Source organism: Perognathus longimembris, chromosome 21, assembly GCF_023159225.1.
Source record: "Perognathus longimembris pacificus isolate PPM17 chromosome 21, ASM2315922v1, whole genome shotgun sequence".
In the NCBI taxonomy this organism is placed as follows: Eukaryota; Metazoa; Chordata; class Mammalia; order Rodentia; family Heteromyidae; genus Perognathus; species Perognathus longimembris.
Window position 1 is genome coordinate 44847393 of NC_063181.1, and position 19303 is coordinate 44866695.

The window sequence follows — 19303 nt, forward strand, 5'->3', positions numbered from 1 at the left end:
GTAACCAAAAATAAACCATCACTGTTAACATGCAGAAGGTACAAAAATTCTTAAAACTAATAATCCGCACCATGAAGTTACTGAGTTGTTTTGTTGCCCAAATACCAGTATTTAATACTCTCCTAATATTTATTTCTAAAAGAAAAATCACCAGTCAACATATAAGAAAACAGTTCTGAAGCCTTTATTTACAAAAGCTTTAAAAACAAATACCCTCTGTTTTTTCAAATAATGTTCTGTTTAAAAAGGACCACCCAGTACAGCATTGTAATATCATGAATATAATAAAGAATGTACAAGGGAAACAAACTAATCTTGCTAACATCTGGAGATTTAATAATATTACTAATATTACTGATTGAAGTGTAGATAACACATTATGACTTCTAGTCCATCACTTCGGGGTAGACTGAATGATTAACCAAAGTCTTCCTACACATGCTCTGGCTGGTCACATATTCTGCCTGGCTAAATATTTCACAGTCTCTTTTGTCAATATATATAAAATAGATTGTAAAGATATACACAAAAAATAAACAAGCATTACACTCCTCAGGTAACTTAGCTATGTATGTGTATGTATGCATATGTATACATACACATATATAGCATTTTGTTGTTTTGCACCAAATCTCTCCATTATTTTTGTAGCTATGAAAGCACAAATTTTGACTCTTAATTTGATAAATTTGATATAAAATATACCTAAAAACTTGTATCTTTGGACTTTAATGAAATTGATTTGTATAATCAACAAATCAAGAACATCATAAGTATGGCTATAAAATAAAAAAAAAGATAATAAAGGTAAGCAGTTATAGTATAAAGAAACCAGATAAAGGGAAATGTTAGTATTGTAAAATAACTGTAGCTTCAACATGTTAAATGCCAGTTTCCTGGTAGATTCTAAATGTCCAATAACAAGGGCCTTTTCCTGAAGGGTGTAAAGCTGGTTTTGAAAGTTCTTCATTCACAGAGCAGCCTACACATGCCAATTAGAATTGACAGACATGAGATGTGCTCAGAAGATTAAACACTACATACAGAAACAGTAGTTACTAAGCTCCTCAGTAGTTCCTTGTCTTTTGGTTGCTGTTAAATCTTGCTGAATCAACAGTTTGCACAATACAAGTGCTATATTCTGTAGGTCAAAAACAAGCAAATACTGTATAAAATTGGCAGACGGTCATTTTTCCCAGCTAAGAGCAAGAAAAACCACAATTTCTGATAAAACAGAGGCTTGGAATCACTCTCTAAAGTGCAAAATTGATGGTCCATACACTCAAATACTTAAAAACTTCTGCAGGATGGAAGGGAAAGACATGAAACAGGGAAATAAATTACAGGCGATACTAATTAATTTAAGAATGGGGGACAGGGGGACAAGCTCAAGTAGGCAGTTTATCAAATTATTCAGTATGATGATTTCCCTACTCTGTCACACATACTTGCTAACACGTATATTAAATTAAGGCCAAATTTAACCTGAATGTACTTCTATTCATTAAGTTCTGAGATAGGATCAGTCATACTTAGGCAGAAAATAAAATGTGCTATGAAAGAGGGACAAAAGGTATTGTATATTGTTCAAGGAATTCAACCAGAGATAAAACCTATATACAAGCAGGTGTGTAGTTCAAATAAAATAAAAATAAAAGGACTATTTCATGTCATGACTGCTTGTTGGCTTCCTCTTCATATGCATTCCCCGTGCCATTCTGTACATAGGATGAACCAGAACCGAGGCCATACAAATGACCACAATATTTGGCATCATCAATGTGATCTTCAAAGAACATCTAGAAAGGAAATTTTGAAGGAAAAAATAATAATTTAACCAATAAGTACCACTTGAAATTTAAATTTCAGCAATGAAAGTATTCACTGTTCATTAGCTATAATGACAACTCTTTTCTATGGTATGCCTTTGAAGTCATACACTGATATTTAACAAATAAAAACTGATGTCTTCAACAAGCAAAAAACTTACAGAAACTAAAAAAAGGTATAAATGCATATCTTTCTCATTAATACTTATATCACTTCATGAGGATTTGAGCATGGAAAAAAGGGCAGACAGTTTTGGTTCATTAAATACTCAACAGAATGAATGAAAAAATGGCCAATGATGGGGAACAATGAATGTTTTTAAATTGCCTTGAGTCTATCTCCCAGGCTAAGGGGTGACCAGAAATAAACTGTAAACATGCCATGGACAGTAACATCTGAGCAGCCACATCAGGACATTACTGTCCTTGAAGAAAGAAAAACAAAAGTATCAAATGAGTGCCAGAAATCCACCATTAATTACTGAAGCATTTTAAGAATGCAAAGGTGAAACACCCAAATGGTTGCTTTAATTGTATAAATTTACAATGGGATGGAGTATAAAAAACATTTACTTGTCACAGACAATTTAAATCACTTGAGTCAAAATAGATAATGTCTTATTTATATTTCTATGAAAAATGTTAAGTTCCTGATCCCTGCCAACTAATTTAAGAAAACATACCCAAAAGAATTCCCCATAAAAACAAAATAGAATTCCACCTCAATTATTTTGAAATAAAGCTATTTTAAATGCAAAAGTCCTATTTTTCATAACCAATGTTCTTTTATGAAGTGTAACTGTATATATTATTTGATTATATAACCTAAGAGCCAACTTATTAAATTTCATTCTTCCATACATAACAGTTTTATATTTGAGGTATCTAACTTCCAACTTTTATAACTTAAGGACTTCCCAATATGGATTTTGATTTAACTACTACTGTATTTATCTCACTGCTTTAGAATTCAAAAATCACTGATAAGGTTCAACCCAGTAAAAAGCATGGATAGCTTTTTTAAGATCTTCAAAGTGTTAAGACTGGCATGAGCAAATAAAATTTCATTATTAGGCTAAAATCTAAGGAAAAGACAAGTTAGAGGAAATATAACATTAAATTCCCTGGCAAAGAACATTGATGAATCTAAGAGCAAACTCTTGAGTCCTACTAGTAAAAATGTTCAATTAAGATATAACTTAGATATGTTACTAATCTCTGGCCTGTTTTCTCACATAAGAAATAATATGGCTGAATCTCCATGATTTCTAAGATAGTTTACATTTTTATTTTTTGGGTGGTACTGGTTTGAACTCACTACTGCCAGGCAAGCCTTCTCCTACTGGAGCCACAAGCTCCATTCTTCAATTTATTTATTTATTTACTCCAGGAAGGGCTTATTTTTCCATTCTTTTCTGAATTATTTTTCCAAGATGATTTACTCTTGAATACTTTTTACTCAAGTATGGTGGGTGTGACTTAATAGGACTTCTAATTATATAGTGACTTAACATGTTTTTATTGCCCAAAACTTTTGCCTTCAGGCTTTTAATGTTTTCTACATATCCAACTGAGAAAAAGATACTGATGTCTCCATACTTCTCTCATTTTGAAAAAGGCCATTCCTGTAAGTAATGAATCAGATCCTGCCTGATGTTGTGGTCCTATCCTTTCCAGCTCTAACTGTTCAGCAACTTCCTGTAATCCACCCTAGAAGAAACAGAAATTGATTGTCAAAAGAAGAAGTACTTCAGTATCTGAATTCACAAATCACAAACTTGGACACTGGCCAAAATATGAAGGAACTATAATATGTAAAGACAAACTGAAGAGGGTGAGGAGGAGAGAACATTACTAATGTGTGAGAAACCTGTAATTTATCAGAAAATGAGATCCTAATTGGAAAAGTTTGTCTTCATATTTTTAAGGCATGTGTCAGGTGTATAACCTTAGTAAAGATTATACAAGGCAAGATCACAGTTATAAGGTGTACTCATACTCTATTAATCCACCAATCATTAGAGAACTTTGGTATAGGCACTTTCTTTTATATTTTCTTAGATTTCTACCAATTCACCTATGAAATAAATAATTTTGACAAAATAGAGCCATAAGTAATCAAATAAGAATCTACTGTAAAGTAGAGGGGGTGAATTTGGCTGGAACACATTTTAAACGTGTGGAAATGTAACAAATCTCCCCCTCTGTCTAACAAATGTAAACCAATAAACAATTCACTACAGGCTTAACTACAGTTTTATTAATTAAGAAAAAAGTAAGTTGTATGTGCATGAATATTTTAGGATGCTCTATTATACTCTGTGTAAGATAATACTCAAGACTTAATGATAGGGAAGAAAGAAATAGTGAAAGAGAGGAAAAACATAGGGAGAAAGAAGGAAGCAAGGAACTGGGGAGAGGCAAACTCCAACAAAAAAATAGGCAGACAGTGAAATTCCTTTTTAAATTCTAAAATCTCTTCTAGCAAACCAGTCCTTCATGACAGAACAGCTTTGCAAAGTGCTTTGCTTAGCAGTTTCTCCTGTACTAAAAACAGCACAAGGATTAGGTATCATTAGCTGTTTAACAGGAGAACAGGAGAGAAAACCACAATGGAATGGTATGATTGACTACAGCTCCTATAGCCCCTGGCTTTGCTAATCTAAACTTTAACATCGTGGCCCACCAAGGACATAATCATAATCTTTGATATTGTTAGACATCTCAAAATTTGACACTTAATTCCTCACAACTGTTATTGTACAGACCTACCAATTTTATAAAATGTTTATGTTTCCAAAGCCAGACTGAAACACAGAAGACTTGTAGTCACAGTATTGAAATACATTAATGAAGCAGAAAGGTAAGCGGAGTCTCTAGAGTATTCAGGATAGTCTACTTCAAGGTCATAGGCTAGAAGTCTTCACAATATGCACAACTCTTATTACTTTCAGTGCCACTATCACATATGCTGGGCACATCCTGTATTACAGGCAAAAAAACCTTTTTTTTTGGGTAAGTTTTAGTAATTTTTAGTTTATTCTTTTTAAGTTTCCTTATTAAGTACTTCTATAGTTTCTTTCTGCTTTCTTTCTACCATTTCCTAAGTTAATTTTACTTGTTTTCTAAATCTTGGCAAGGAGAAAATTTGACTAACTTTATTGTGAACTGAAGGAGGAACAACATTAAGACTATAAAACAATCACACTGCCTATTTTCTTTAATTACAGTTTAATACTCCCGTCAAACAAAAAATAAATAAACCCACTGTACTCCCAGGAGTCTCTGTCAATGATTTCAGTTTAACAGTTTTCTTTAGCAAACTTCTGAAACAATTAATATTCCAAAGTAAAAAGATTAAATTCATGTTCAAGCAACGTCAGAATGTAAGCTACTGTCTAAGCATGACCTACATTTAGTAAAGAATATCTACTTAACAAAGTTCACATTTGTGAGGATAGTTTTAGTTATGTAATTTAATCCTAAAAACGTGTTTCACTAGAACTGATAGGAAAAAAACCCTCTAATCAAGGTAAGATAAAGGAAAAAGCCTCCTTTCCTTTCCTGTTGCGTGTTACCTGCCCACCGGTTAGAAAGGGCACTATGTGCCAGGAAAGTAGAAATTGCGCAGGAGGCCCCCCCGCCCCCCCTCACATTTCTGGTTTGGTTCATGATTTTCAAGCTGGAAAACAGTTACAAAAATCTGGCCTTTAGCATGAGGTTTGCTAAAAACTTTCTTCCAAGATAATTATACAAGAAAAAGAACCAAAAGGTCAAAAAATATGACTGTATTTCGTATAATATCGCATTAAAAACATGGTTTAAAGTCTCTGTGCCTACAGCTTTGTCAGTCTCTTCATCTACTGTGTCTGACTGCCGGTGTTACTTGAAGCCTTACTTTGAGATTTTTGCAGCTCTTCATGAGGTATTTCACATCATAAATGACAGGAAAAAACAATCGAAGTATCTCAAAGAAGTCAAGTTCTTCTTCAGGCAAGTTAGAGTTGGTCAGGATTTTGATTAAATAGCCAAAGTCATAACCGCTAGAAAAAGATCCAGAATACAGAAGACACATCAGTACCACAGAACGAAAAACTAAATTTCTTTCCATACAAGTTTTAAATACACAATATAGGCAAAGAAGGAATTAACAACAACAAAAAGGGCATATAACAGAGAAAACTAAGAATTCTGAAAAGAAAATGCTTTCTTCTCACAGATAATGCTAAAAACTCGTCACCTGATCATTCAGAAACCTAAGTCTGTATGACCAATCCAAGCCTGTAGTCACTAAAGTACTATTTTGCTGGTGATTAAATACAGAATTCTAAGGAGAGCAAACACCAACCACAATGGGTCAAAAAAATTAAGTGTCCATGGACCCGGACATAAACACAAATGGGAAATTGGCTGAAGAATGTCAAAAGCTAGTGAGAAAATTGTCTTCAGAAGTGAAAATGTAGATATTGTCACCTTTTAAATGAGGTAATAACATATTTGCACAGATCAAAGAGTAAGCACCCAACAAAAATATTTTCATTTTCCTTAAATGACTTTGTAATTGTTTCTATGGCATTATTTGAAGTGACATTATTAATAAAAAGGTTGCACTGCAAAATGAACTCAGTGAAGGTGAACACTCCTATTCTGGATAATAAAGGACAAACTCAAAACAAGATTTCTTATCATGTATTATCTACCAACCTCCAATCTTACCAGTTACTCCTTTTCTTTGACTACCTTTCTGTTTGGCTGCAAACCCGCCATGACAATCGCAACTCCCAGAGATTTCTTATGCAACACAAACAGTTTATAATACTCTTCAAAGTACAAAGACGGTTTTCTCCATTGATTCAAAGGGCAGTAATCATATATTTATTTATAAGCTTTTGATCCCTTACATATAGTTGGAATTTAAATATCTATTATTTAAATATCTTGACATGTAGATATTTAACAGTTTATTTATACTATATTTTTAAAAATTTATAAAATTAAATGTTTAATAAGGAAAATGAAACATCTGGAAAATACTTAAGTCACATTTAGTGGAATATTGGTATAATATTTTATATTTAAATGGCTCTATCTAGATTCTAAACTCCAAGAAAATATGAACCCTCTCTGGTTTTATTCATCTTAATACCCACAAAAGCCTAGCACACAGTATTTTCTTACAGTTTTTTTTTTTACGAAAGAATTCCTATCCCTTAGATAGTAAAAGAATGTTTTCTTGTTTTGTATCCTCATGAGTAGGAACATAAAAAGAACTAAGAAAATGTTCCTTAACAGATTTAATTCTTAATTCCTATATACAAGTGGAGAGATCAGAGAGAAAAGATGGTGAGAATTTGTACGTTTAGTACCTTCACTTCAAATCTTAACTGTTTACTATTACATCAGACTTCACAATAGGAACACTCCTATTATCATTCCACAGGGCATAGGTGAAAAATCTGAAGGGTCCAGGAGATTTATATTGTTTTTTAAAAAATATTCCCGAGCTCTATTTAATTCCAAACCGCCCATTTAGGTGGCTTACATAGGAAAATGCTTTGTCATATCTGAAAGTCCTGTTAAACAATACTGAATTTTCTCTCTTAAAATATCTAGTTTTGTTATAGTAAAGAATTTAAAAACAGGCACCTAGAATTTACTGTGTATGAAATACTAAATGCTTTGAGTACATTCTTACTGACTACTAAAACAATTCTGTAAGTTATTTCCTCTATAGGAAGCCTTCTTTATCACCCTAGGTAAAACTAGTGAAATCCACTCACAGCATTTGTTCTTTTGTTTTTCTTCATAGAAATTTCCACTAACAAACCAACCAAACATACTATACACATTAGTTTATTTTTAAAAAGCTATTTATGCTCTAGAATGTAAACTCCATGAAAGTCTTTTAGTATGTTTTGTTCATCACTTGACTCTTCGAATCATATCTTTTTACCTATGAAATGATAACCATTTGACCCCTTCACAGAGGACCACTCCTGAAGTCATGAGAAGTTCTGCAAAGTATTGGGTCTCAATTCCTTCCTCTTCATGTTTTTTAAACTGGATACCTGATGTTGTTAGTAGCTCTATAGAATCCTGAGCATACATGTCTTCCCTGGCAGGAGAAATAGAAAGACAACATTCACAAATGCCATTACTTCAAACAGCTTTTTTCCCCTTCCACTTATATCTACAACTACAATGCCAGAAATAAGAAAAGGACTGGCTTGGGTCCAACTGTTGCAATGCTTTACATCTATGCAAGGAAAACATTCAATGATGAGACTAATGGGAAGATTTTAACTTTTACTATCAACTCAATTCCAGGAGCCTTCTACAGCTTACATAAATTCAACTGGCTTGAAAAAGGGGCATTCTACTCACCAGTACTACTGTAAAGTGATAGACACATTCTTTTCAAGGGCTTTCAGTCTCTGCAGCCATTCTAATGCGGGCAGATGGAGCTGCAGCCAATGCTATGAGGGACTATGCCCATCTCTCATGCTCAGCAGAAGCAGGAAGAAGGCACCAAAGGGAAACATCTTGTGTGACTGACTTAAATTACATTCAATCTCAAAAGAAAAAGATGCCTCCTCTCACAAATGTTAAACCCTTCAAATGGCTCCAACAAGCAATGAACTGTTTAATTTCCTCTTTGAACTATCCCTTAAGGGATAGTTCCTAGAAGATTGTCTACTAAAGGCCAGTCACAAAATTTTAATAAAAATCAGCCCTTCAGAAAGCCACATCTAATTGTCAAAGCATAAACACATAGGTATTCAAAGAACTAATATATTTTTAAAAGTTAAACCACTATAGATATATCTGTAGAAGAGCAAAGTTAACCACTGAAAAGTTTAACAGAGGATATGAAAGACCTTTAAGTCAAAATTTCCTCTGGAATATGCTTTAGAAAATAAATCCAATGTAAGCTTCTGGTTTTGTTTTTCCAGTTAAGCAACAGATATTATATTGACTCTGCTATATTAAAAATATATACCTTACCAATAATTTCTTTCACTTATCAGGTCCCAATGCTTACTGAAGTATGCTTCAACAACAAACTAAAGGTCAAAGGAATTCTTCTCCAGGTTCACATTACTCAGTCGTATGTTCAATTTACTGATTTTATGCCATCATATTAAATAATACATTGATGAAGTACAATAGGAAGTGTTCAACTATTTAAATTATTCCCCAAACTTGCCCAATGATTATAATCCGGAGAACTTACCAAAAACATGGATTCCCAGGTCCCACTGAAGTCCCAGACCTACTGAATCACAATTCCCAGGTGAGACCTGGATGAGTACCTCAAACATTTTTGTAATCAAGTAAGTTTGGTAAACAAAAGATATGTGTACCATTATTTCTTTCTCTTTTTTTTTTTCTGGATAGTAACATACCTTAATTCAGCTAAATCTGTGTGTTCTCATCTAAATTTTGTGGAACTGAGTATTTTATAATTCCATACCGATCTCATGTTTGTAATAGCCAGCTCATGAAAAAGACAAAGTTGGAAAACCCATGTAGGCAGGTTAAATCTCCAAATAGGATGAAGAAAACTTCCTGTGGTAATGGAAACCTCATTATTGTTACGAGTCAATTCTCCAGTAGACTATCCTTTTCTGATGATATCCATTTCATGTTTTAAGCCCTTTCATTATGCCTTCCTCATCCTCAAAACGCCTATTCCAGTGGTACCACTGAAATAGTGAAGACTAAGTCAATATATAACTACAGATAAATCAAGTACTAAAATTTAATGTAGTAATATATAAATCTCTAACAACTGAGCATTAATGAAAAGCATGTACAAATCTCTATAGAATAGTTTCCCAAAGAGCAAAGATACATGACTATCTTTCTCATGTAATAACCCGAAGATAGAAACTAGTAATAAACACTAGTCAGTAAATGTACTGAAATAAATCTTTCTAAAAATATAAACTTAGCCTATTAAAAATTCAGATTTCTAAATTCATAGCTTCTGTCCAATTTCAAACTATTCCCAGCTCAACTTATACCTACTCAAAAAGTTTCAACAAGTTTATTCTCCCAATTTCCTCTGTATTAGCTTTCTTAAAAATATAAATGCCAATATACTTAAAATATCTACAGAAAATTAGTTAAAAGACATAAAAACTGAAATAGGCAGTCCAAGCATACAGATTAGCTAAACTCATTTTATCCATTCATTCATGCAAAAATGCTCCAAATATGCAAAGGCTATGAAAGACAAAAATAATTTGTAAGTTAAAAAAAATACCTTCCATACTAGTTTTCAGAGAAATCAAATAAAAATACAACATTCTCACAAGTCAAATTAGCAAACTTTTCCAAATATGCTAATACCTTCTACATGGATAAGTTAACTAGGGCTTATTTTCATCAATGAACATAATCTGATAGAAAACAAAGCCCTTATTTTCCTGTTTCTCAGTAAGTACATGTACCAAGGGCCTTGAAAACACTCACATGCTTTGAATGAAGCCTAAAAATATTTGGATGGGAGAGATCTATTTCCAATAAAATCCCCTCAATGGTGGCTGAAGATATAGATACCTGATGACTTCCAATGAGGTCATGTGCTAACAAACCAACAACTTATAGGGGAAAATGCAAGTAATCCATTCAACTTAAAAGAACATTATCGGTACACTATTAGCTACTTTGTACACTTTTAGCTGCTCACACCCATAATTTCATGGCTGACAGTAAGATGCTGTTTACTGCTACCCCAAACTCCAGTATCTACTGTTAACCAGGGAAAAGATCAAAGTCCAAAGTTTGGTCTTTCCTGAATGCATTCCGCTTTTGCATCATTATAAAAATTACGTTGTTCATCTCAAATCAAAGGCCATCTATACACAAGTCTCCTTACTCTAACAGTAAAGAAACAAATTTCAAAGTACAAAACCTAAATACCCACCTATAGTAAGTGATTAGTATGGGATTTATCAGGAAAAAGGTAAAAATAAATGATTACCAGTAACTATTAGCAGTATACACACAATACAGCTTATTTGTATAGTTACTAAACTGTACTAGTAGTAGTCATCTCTTCTGCAAAAGCATGTTATTTATTTCTGCCGGTCCTGGGGCTTGGACTCAGGGCCTGAGCACTGTCCCAGGCTTCTTTTTTGCTCAAGGTTAGCACTCTGCCACTTGAGTTACAGCGCCACTTCTGGCCTTTTCTATATACATGTGGTGCTGAGGAATCGAACCCAGTGCATGAAGTATATGAGGCAAGCACTCTTGCCATTAGGCCATATTCCCATCCAAAGCATGTTATTTTTATAAAAAAAGAAAAAAATACACAAGTTAAAAACTATCTCTGAATATGCGGTAGATGTCAAAACCTCAGGTGATTATAGTCTTATGTTCTCTTCACATCAAAAAATCCACAGGCTTTGATGTTTATGTCCAGCCTTGTTGGTAAATCGAAACTGGCCAACTGAACAGTATTTAACTCACAAATATTAATACCCAAATAGACGGTAAGAAAGAAAAATTACTATTACAATACTGACAAATTTTAGCTTACATATCTATCACATTAGTGGCCACAATCTGAGTTTAATAAATCACTAAATCCAACTCTGATTTAGAGCACTGTAGTAGTCACTGTGCTTCTAGACTCTATCTTCATATGCTATTTATTATTAGTAAATCAACAGCACAGTGGAAAGTAACCAAACTTTCCATGGCTTTAAAATAAGTGTTAAGGGCTGGGGATATGGCCTAGTGGCAAGAGAGCTTGCCTCGTATACGTGAGGCCCTGGGTTTGATTCCCCAGCACCACATATACAGAAAGCGGCCAGAAGTGGCGCTGTGGCTCAAGTGGCAGAGTGCTAGCCTTGAGCAAAAAGAAGCCAGGGACAGTGCTCAGGCCCTGAGTCCAAGGCCCAGCACTGGCCAAAAAATAAATAAATAAATAAATAAATAAAATAAGTGTTACAAAGTTGTCTGCTTCTAAGCTCACAGTAAGTATAGTAACCAACTGTAATTCAAATATCAAGAAAACTTATTTGACATAAATCCATTTCTTTTTAACTGAGCCACTAGTCATGGACATTACAAATGACTACTTCAAGATTAAGAGATTTATGAAGATTGCTTATAATCAAAACTAGTTAAGCAGTGTTATTTTTATCTCAGATGCTTTTGGCAGGGTGTGTATTCTGAAGTATCACTGTATAGTCATATAAAATGTATTTCAAACACAAAGCTTTCATCTTTTAAGTCTTTACAACTATAGCTGACAAAGAGGACTGGCAGGTACCTCTTTGATGGTAATATTAAAACGTGAACAGACATAATTTAAATAGGCACAGTAGTAGCATGGACCAGTGCAGAAACTGAATACGCAATGTTCACTAATATGGCAGGTAGGAAGGTGATGGAAAACACTGTTACAATGGCCATGGTCAATTTTCCTCAACAATATGCCCTTAGTGCCTCGTGCACTGGTTGACCCATTGTTCTAGGCATTCAAATAAGTTAGTTATCTTTCTTCAACATGTCCTAGATGTTATGTTGTTCATGATGCTGTCTCTCCATATCAGACAGTACTGGTTTTAATATTCAGATGGATGAACTTTGATATCTTTCATGATACTCTATATTCATGTCCTAATATACTTACATAAGTGAAAATGGTAAACAAACTTGGCAGTGAAACTATTGTCTGTGCAAGACAAAAATGGCACTTGGAGTATACAAAGAGGCACTGTTGCCAAAATAAAGATGTTGAAAAAAAAACACCTCAATTTTATAAAAATTGAGACTGATAGGTTATTGATGTACTGAGATCAACACCATATTGTATAAAATATCAAAACAAACAATAAAAAAGGCAATCTTCTAATGATCAGTGTGGAAGAAAAAGAAATCTGAACAATGAAATGGTAACTAGAAGAGCTGATAAAAAAGATACAAGGCCATTTTCACTGAGTTTCAGACTAGCAACATTTATAAAGGATATCTGTAATAGTGGAGATGCATACATTTTAGCCTCTATAAGGTTTGGACAGAATGAATCCATTAATGTAAGAGTCACACGAAACAGAAGGTAATTTTAAGTTCTGACTACTGTACCACTATTACTCTCTAAACTTAACTGCCCTGTTTCTCATTAGCTTTTATGTGTTAAACAGCACAAATTCTTATACTGGTGCTACTATTAACTGCCCTTGTTATTGTCAGATCATTTGTTTTTTTTTTTTTTTTTGGCCAGTCCTGGGCCTTGGACTCAGGGCCTGAGCACTGTCCCTGGCTTCTTCCCGCTCAAGGCTAGCACTCTGCCACTTGAGCCACAGCACCGCTTCTGGCCGTTTTCTGTATATGTGGTGCTGGGGAATCGAACCTAGGGCCTCGTGTATCCGAGGCAGGCACTCTTGCCACTAGGCTATATCCCCAGCCCGTTTGTTTTGTTTTTGTTGCCAGTCCTGGGGCGTGGACTCAGGGCATGAGCACTGTCCCTGGCTCTTGTTTTTTGCTCAAGGCTAGCACTCTACCTCTTGAGCCACAGCGCCACTTCCGGCTTTTTCTATATATGTGGTGCTGAGGAATCGAACCCAGGGCTTCGTGTATACAAGGCGAGCACTTTACCATTAGGCCGTATTCCCAACCCCTGTCAGATCATTTGTTACATTTGATCATCTTATACAAATACAAACTCTCGAAATAAAATACATTAATACTGTAGCATAGTTACAATATATTACATATTATTCAACTGAACAGTTTGTAAATAATCTGCCCTTGCCCCAATATACTAAACTTCTCCAGCTATAAGATAGAAATATGAAAACCAAATTTAGACCCAGGGCAGATTTTGACAGGCAAGTGATACCGGGTTCAAGGGTGTTAATATTTTTTGGTGATAACTGTAATAAAAGTCTCTTTACAAGGGGCTAAATATCATAAAGAAGTTTCTACTGGGCTGGGGACATAGCTGAATGATGGCATGTTTGCTTTACACAAGGCCCTGATTCTGATGCCAAGCTGCTTGCTCTTCTAAAAGCATGTAGTTCAAACATAAGGCCTTTAAAATGCTTAAAGTATAAAATTAACGTTCTATGATTATTTTCTACCAAGAAGCATTTTCAGTACCCAAGACTTTGGTGGTGGCAATGTATTTCAATGGTAGACTACTGCCTATTATGCACAAAACCTTGGGTTCTAAAACAAACGAACACATTTTCACACATTCAGAAAAGGTGCCAGTCATATTTGAAAAACATCGCTAAAATTAAAAAAAGCATTTAAATGTAAAAAGTTCTCCTAATGTCAATTTTTGTCACATTAAAAAGACTAACCTTTCTAAATTTTACATTTAATAAATTTCCAGGACAATGATTCATATAGAATTTCACAATATGGCAAGAATATCTCACTCACTGAATTATCACATATGGTTTTGACCAAGAACCAATTACTCATTCATTCACAAAAATTAAAAAAATGTAAATGCCTCATATGGTTCAACTAATTCAGAGATACTTTTGTCTGTGCTGTATTATCATCAACCATGTTTCAAGTGTGATCTGCTTATTATCCCTGTCCTTATTTTTGTAAAATTATGCCTTTCCAAAAGCAAAAGGAACCCCAAAGAGCAAAATAAAAATTACGATGATCTTCCTAGGCCAAAGAGGGCAAGTAATGTGGCTAATTTAACTGATAAAGACTTTAGATTTGTTGAAAGGTGAAAAATCTTTAGCAGAAGTTGGGTGGCATTATGGGGAAAATTCAACCAATATCCACAACACATAGAATGTGCAGCCTGAGCATTTGAGTTTTCTTGCAACCATATACCCATGGACACCCAGGGGCCACTGTACTTCGTGAAATCCAGTTTCTAAAATTATAACAAGGTTTGGGTTATGTATTTCCCACTTACGTCAAATTAAATTTAAAATTAAACTGCCAAGTTGAAGTTCCTGGAGGGTATTCTCCTTGCTCATTCATAAATGTCAGTCCTAGCTGAATTATCTTTAACAAGTCTACATTACACCGCAATAGTTGGTACTGATAGTCAGCATTGCTTCTGAATTCTCCAATGGGTCTTGCAACCACACCTGGAAACTCAGTGTCCTGCAAAAGAGTACGAAGATTCATTATTAACCAAGTAATCACAACCACAATCTATAAAGTCCTAAAATAATTGTCTCAAGTCAAATAATCCTGTTAGAAATGATATTCTACACATTCATTCAAGTAGTAAGAATCGTTTTCAAATAGGAAGAACACTGTAGAGCAATTAACTACATAAACTTATCTTTTCTTAAAATCTCCTGCCTGTAGGATGCTATTACTATGAGAAATAAATGGTTAGTATTAATTTCTATTGTATACCCCCCCCCGCCCCAAAAGCTAGCTCTAATTATGGACAAGTTCCTTTATTAAATGGAATGTTGCCTACATATACTTTATTTTTTTAAAATTAGTTTCGAGGCTTGAACTCAAGTGTTTCACTTTTTCTCAATCAGTTTGCTCACCGCTGGTACTCAACCACTTGAGCCATACTTCCAGCTAGCTTTTTGCTAGTTAACTGGGAGATGAAGTCTTCTGGACTTTTCTGCCTGGGCGGGCTTCACATTGTGATCCTCCAGGTCTCAGCATCTTGGGTGGCTAAGATTTTAAGTGTGAATTGCTGGTGCCCAGCCAAATAGTTATATTTTAACCAATCATCCTGTTCTTCCCAAAGGAGCATCTTTCTTTTCTTTGCATTAAAATGTATCAGTTTAATACTGTAATTCAAACAATAGCTACAAACAAAACTAAGTATCAAGTAAGAAACAGAAAAATTAAAATTTTCTTAAGTCCTTTCCAGCTCAACATAACAACTGATTACTGGATACCGTATATTATGCTAGGGTTGAGGTAACAACCAATTACTAGATTCTATATATTATTATGCTAGGGTTGAGGTGGAAAAGGATGTGTAAGACACTAACCCCTTGATTTATGGAGTTAATAATCCAGTGGATCTAGAAAACAGTAAGAGTAGCTGCAAGAGACACACAAAATACAATAGTAAAGCAGAAAAATTGTTAATTGCATAAATAGTTCACGCCATTTCAAATAGCATGTATAAAAGCAGAGCTGCTTAGCTATACAGTGTGTTCATGGAGCTCTAGTAAACTTTTCTTTTGTGGTACTGAGGCTTGAATTCAGGACCTTATGATTACTACATACTGAAGTATTGCTCCAGCCCCTTTTTGCTTTCAATTTTAGGTAGGGTCTCAGACTTTTTACCAGTACATTGCCTTGGGCTACAACCCTTCTACCTCTGCCTTCCTCATAGCTGGAACAAGTCATCCTGCTTATTTGTTGAGATAGGAGTCTTGCTAGTTTTGCCTGGACTAGCTTTGAAATTTAAGGCTCCCAACCTCTGCTTCCTGAGTAGCTGGTATTATAGATATGAAGTAACATGTCTAAAATTTGTGATAATTAAAAAAATTACAGACTAACAATGTGAATATAGGTAGGTCCTAAAGTTTTGTTGAAATCAAGCAATTTCAAAGAACTTCAACATCAAACAACTGCATTCTGTAATCACCCCTGAACAGAGAAAAAAACCCACAAAAAACTTTTAAACCATAAAAATGACCAAATCTGTCTTCTTTCATTCCAGCTGAGACTTAAGATCACAGAAATTTCCTCAGCTTCCTGACAGCACCTTGTCCACAGCAAAGTCCTGTCATCTGGAACTCTCAAACTCCTTGGCAAAAGCCCAAATCCTATTTTCTAATACTCTTCAAATACTATAATACTCTTCTAATGCACTTCAAATCAAATGCTTCACAGTTCCCAACTTGTTTTCTTTTATTGAAATGCATAATAAACCTAGCTTGCCAAATTACAGATATGTTTAGAAGAGTTTTGGATAAGGATATAGAAAAACATTGGTTTTTCATGATTAAATTTATCCCCCCAAAAGTTAAACGAAAGGGTTGAATTCAAGACTTTTGAAATTCCACTCTTCCCTTATAAGAAGCTTTTTAAAGATTTGGTCAAGTCCATACCATAGCAACATAATTATATTTTCGGATAACTTGACGGATTTTCTTCATCTCTTCATCCAGGTTACAAGCCCAAACTTCACAAATTCTTTGGCTATGATCTACAGTTGCTGCTGGCATAGTGAGGGATAAAGAAGTCTATATGCCAAGCATCAAAATGTTATACTTGATTGAAGACTTACTTCATAAATATTTTATCCTTTATTAATGGACCTGTCAAAATAAAAACCATCCATATCATAAATCGCACATAGAATTGTACTGGTAAAAACTCAAGAGTTACTTATTCAAAATGCATGATCATTAAGTAAAAATATCAAATTTTAGGAAGTTCCTCTTCTAAAAAGATTAGAACAGATTCCTTAATTGTAATTTCAATGTTACTTAAGTTACTTTATGTAGTATACTTTAAAAATATCCTAATTAAGGACTGCATGGAGCTCGTTACTCTCTGCACAAAACTTCATGAAAACCCACCCTTTTGTAGGTAAAAATGAAGGTACTAATATCAGCTGTTACCATGAAAAATATAGTACTTGTGTTTTTCACTAACAAAACATTCAAAAACTTGAAAAAGCTAGAATACTGGCATTTATTCAACCCAGACTGAAAGGAAGAAAGTTAAAATAGAATGAAATTAACACTCCAACAAAACAGACACAGTGAGTCACACCTGTAGGGCCAATGACTTGGAAGGCGGAGATGAGGAGTATAGAGGTTCGAGGTTAGCCAGGCAAAAAGTTAGGACTCCATCTCAATTAATGAGCCAGAGAGGTTGGTCCTAGATACAGGATGAAGTAGGTAGGAAGATGGAGGTCTGAGGCCCATCCAAGGCAAAAACATGAGAACCTACCTGAAAAATAACTAATGCATAAAAGGTCTGCGGGCCTTTCTCAATGGAAGAGTGACTACCTAGCAAGCCTGCCGATTTCAAACCCTTGTGCTTCCTACATAAAGAGACACAGAAAAGTAACAGCCTGCCACAGAAAGCATTTGAATGTCCACAACTGCAGGAAGAATAAAGGCGCTAGCAAGTCTGCATTAAAAACTTTTGCTTCCGGACACTGGTGGCTCGCGCTGGTAATCCTAACTACTCCGGAGGCTGAGATCTGAGGATCTTAAGTTCCAAGCCAGGCCTGGCAGGAAACGTCCCTGAGACTCTGATCCTCCAGTGAACCACCAGGAAACCGGAAGTGGCTCTGTAGCTCCAAGTGGCAGAGTGCTAGCGCCTTGAGCACTTGAGCAGCACCCAGGCCATGAGTTCAAGCCCCACAACAGACCAAGAAAAAGTGTTTTCAACTTCCTAAGAATTAGAGCACTTCCCCTTCAAGCCCCACAACCGACCCCCAAAAAAGTGCTTCCGGGGCTGGGAATGTGGCCTCGTGGTAGAGTGCTTGCCTCGTATACATGAAGCCCTGGGTTCGATTCCTCAGCCGCACACCCGACAAAAACATAGTTTTCCAACTTCCTAAAAGTTAGGGCCTTTCCACTGTTGGTCAAGGATACACACATGCATGCATACACACACATACTCGTGTACACACCTATGCACACACATACACTCGTTTCACACACATACACTCGTTTCTGGTCCGCCGGTAAACACTGACAACAGAAATCAATACACTGAATTTCAAAGCCGTCGAACATCTCGGTGGGACGGAAAGGAAGGGGTGCCGGCACCCGTTCCCAGCCCCCGCAGCGTGGAGGGGCGCCCGGGCTCAGCCCTGCTTTCCCTCCGCCGCGCTCGCCTTCCACGGCATTCCAGAACCGCCGGGGCCAGAGGCCAGAGGCCTCCTCCGGACTTCGGGGGCACCGTCGCGGGCTTCCGGGGGGCGAGCACAGTCCCACCCCAGACGGGCCGCCCCGCGGGCCCCACCACCGCGGGCGCGGGGCCGCCGGCCCTCCGCGCTCAATTTCCGTCCCACCGCCGAGGCCCAGGTACAAAGCCGTGGCGTCATCAGCCCGCGCCGCCGGCCGGACGGGCGCTCGGCCCGTTACCCGCCCCCTCGCCCGAGTCCGGCTCCTTCCCCCGCCAAGGCCCCCCCTGCAACCGCCGCCGCGCACCCGCTCCGGAGCGGCCGGCCGTTCCCGCCCCTTCCCTCCGGCCCGTCCCCCCCGCCCCCGCCCCCGCCGCCGCCGCCGCCGCCGCCCCGGCCCCGCGCAGGTCGGCGGCACGCGCCCGCATCTACTTGTGTCTCTGAGCTCGCGCTCCTCCTCTTCCTTCTCGCCATAGAGACAGCACCAGGCAGCGGCGGCGGCGGGTGCCCCATAGACTCCCCTCACCCTTCCAGGGGAAAAGAAGGAGCCGGAGCTACGCCGCCCCGTGCTACGCCGCCGCTCCTCGGCACGTCCGGGCCCGGGCGCCGCGTGATGACGCAGCACGCAGAGGGGGCGGAGCGCGCGGGGGGCGGCCGGGCGCGCCGGCGGCGGACGCGGCGGAGC

General features: G+C 36.8%; 1 protein-coding gene across 5 annotated transcripts; it reads right to left on the reverse strand.

The window, feature by feature from the left end:
* Window positions 1-162: 162 nt before the first annotated feature.
* On the reverse strand, window positions 163-19203 carry Cnot7 (CCR4-NOT transcription complex subunit 7). Of its 5 annotated transcripts, none has more exons than XM_048330808.1 (7): window positions 19051-19200; window positions 16862-17071; window positions 14734-14927; window positions 7783-7944; window positions 5728-5872; window positions 3429-3539; window positions 163-1799 (listed from the first exon to the last, which is right to left on the reverse strand). In XM_048330808.1, exons 2-7 carry the CDS (start codon window positions 16976-16978, stop codon window positions 1671-1673), a joined length of 858 nt encoding a protein of 285 aa, XP_048186765.1. In that variant the 5' UTR covers window positions 16979-17071; window positions 19051-19200; the 3' UTR covers window positions 163-1670. The 5 variants fall into 5 exon arrangements, with proteins under 5 accessions (XP_048186765.1, XP_048186766.1, XP_048186767.1 ...); XM_048330809.1 differs by lacking the exon at window positions 19051-19200 and adding an exon at window positions 18646-18665; XM_048330810.1 differs by lacking the exon at window positions 3429-3539 and having other exon boundaries at window positions 19051-19203.
* Window positions 19204-19303: the final 100 nt, after the last annotated feature.

What these genes read in the sequence shown, in the direction of transcription:
- Cnot7 (XM_048330808.1), bottom strand. Translation starts at nt 16,978, where the DNA reads ATGCCAGCAGCAACTGTAGATCATAGCCAAAGAATTTGTGAAGTTTGG. An exon ending in AATTTTAAATTTAATTTGAC is followed by an intron (nt 7,945 to 14,733) that starts GTAAGTGGGAAA and finishes TTCTCCTGCCAG; the next exon opens with GGAAGACATGTATGCTCAGG. An exon ending in CCTTTTTCAAAATGAGAGAA is followed by an intron (nt 1,800 to 3,428) that starts GTATGGAGACAT and finishes TTTCCTTTCTAG; the next exon opens with ATGTTCTTTGAAGATCACAT.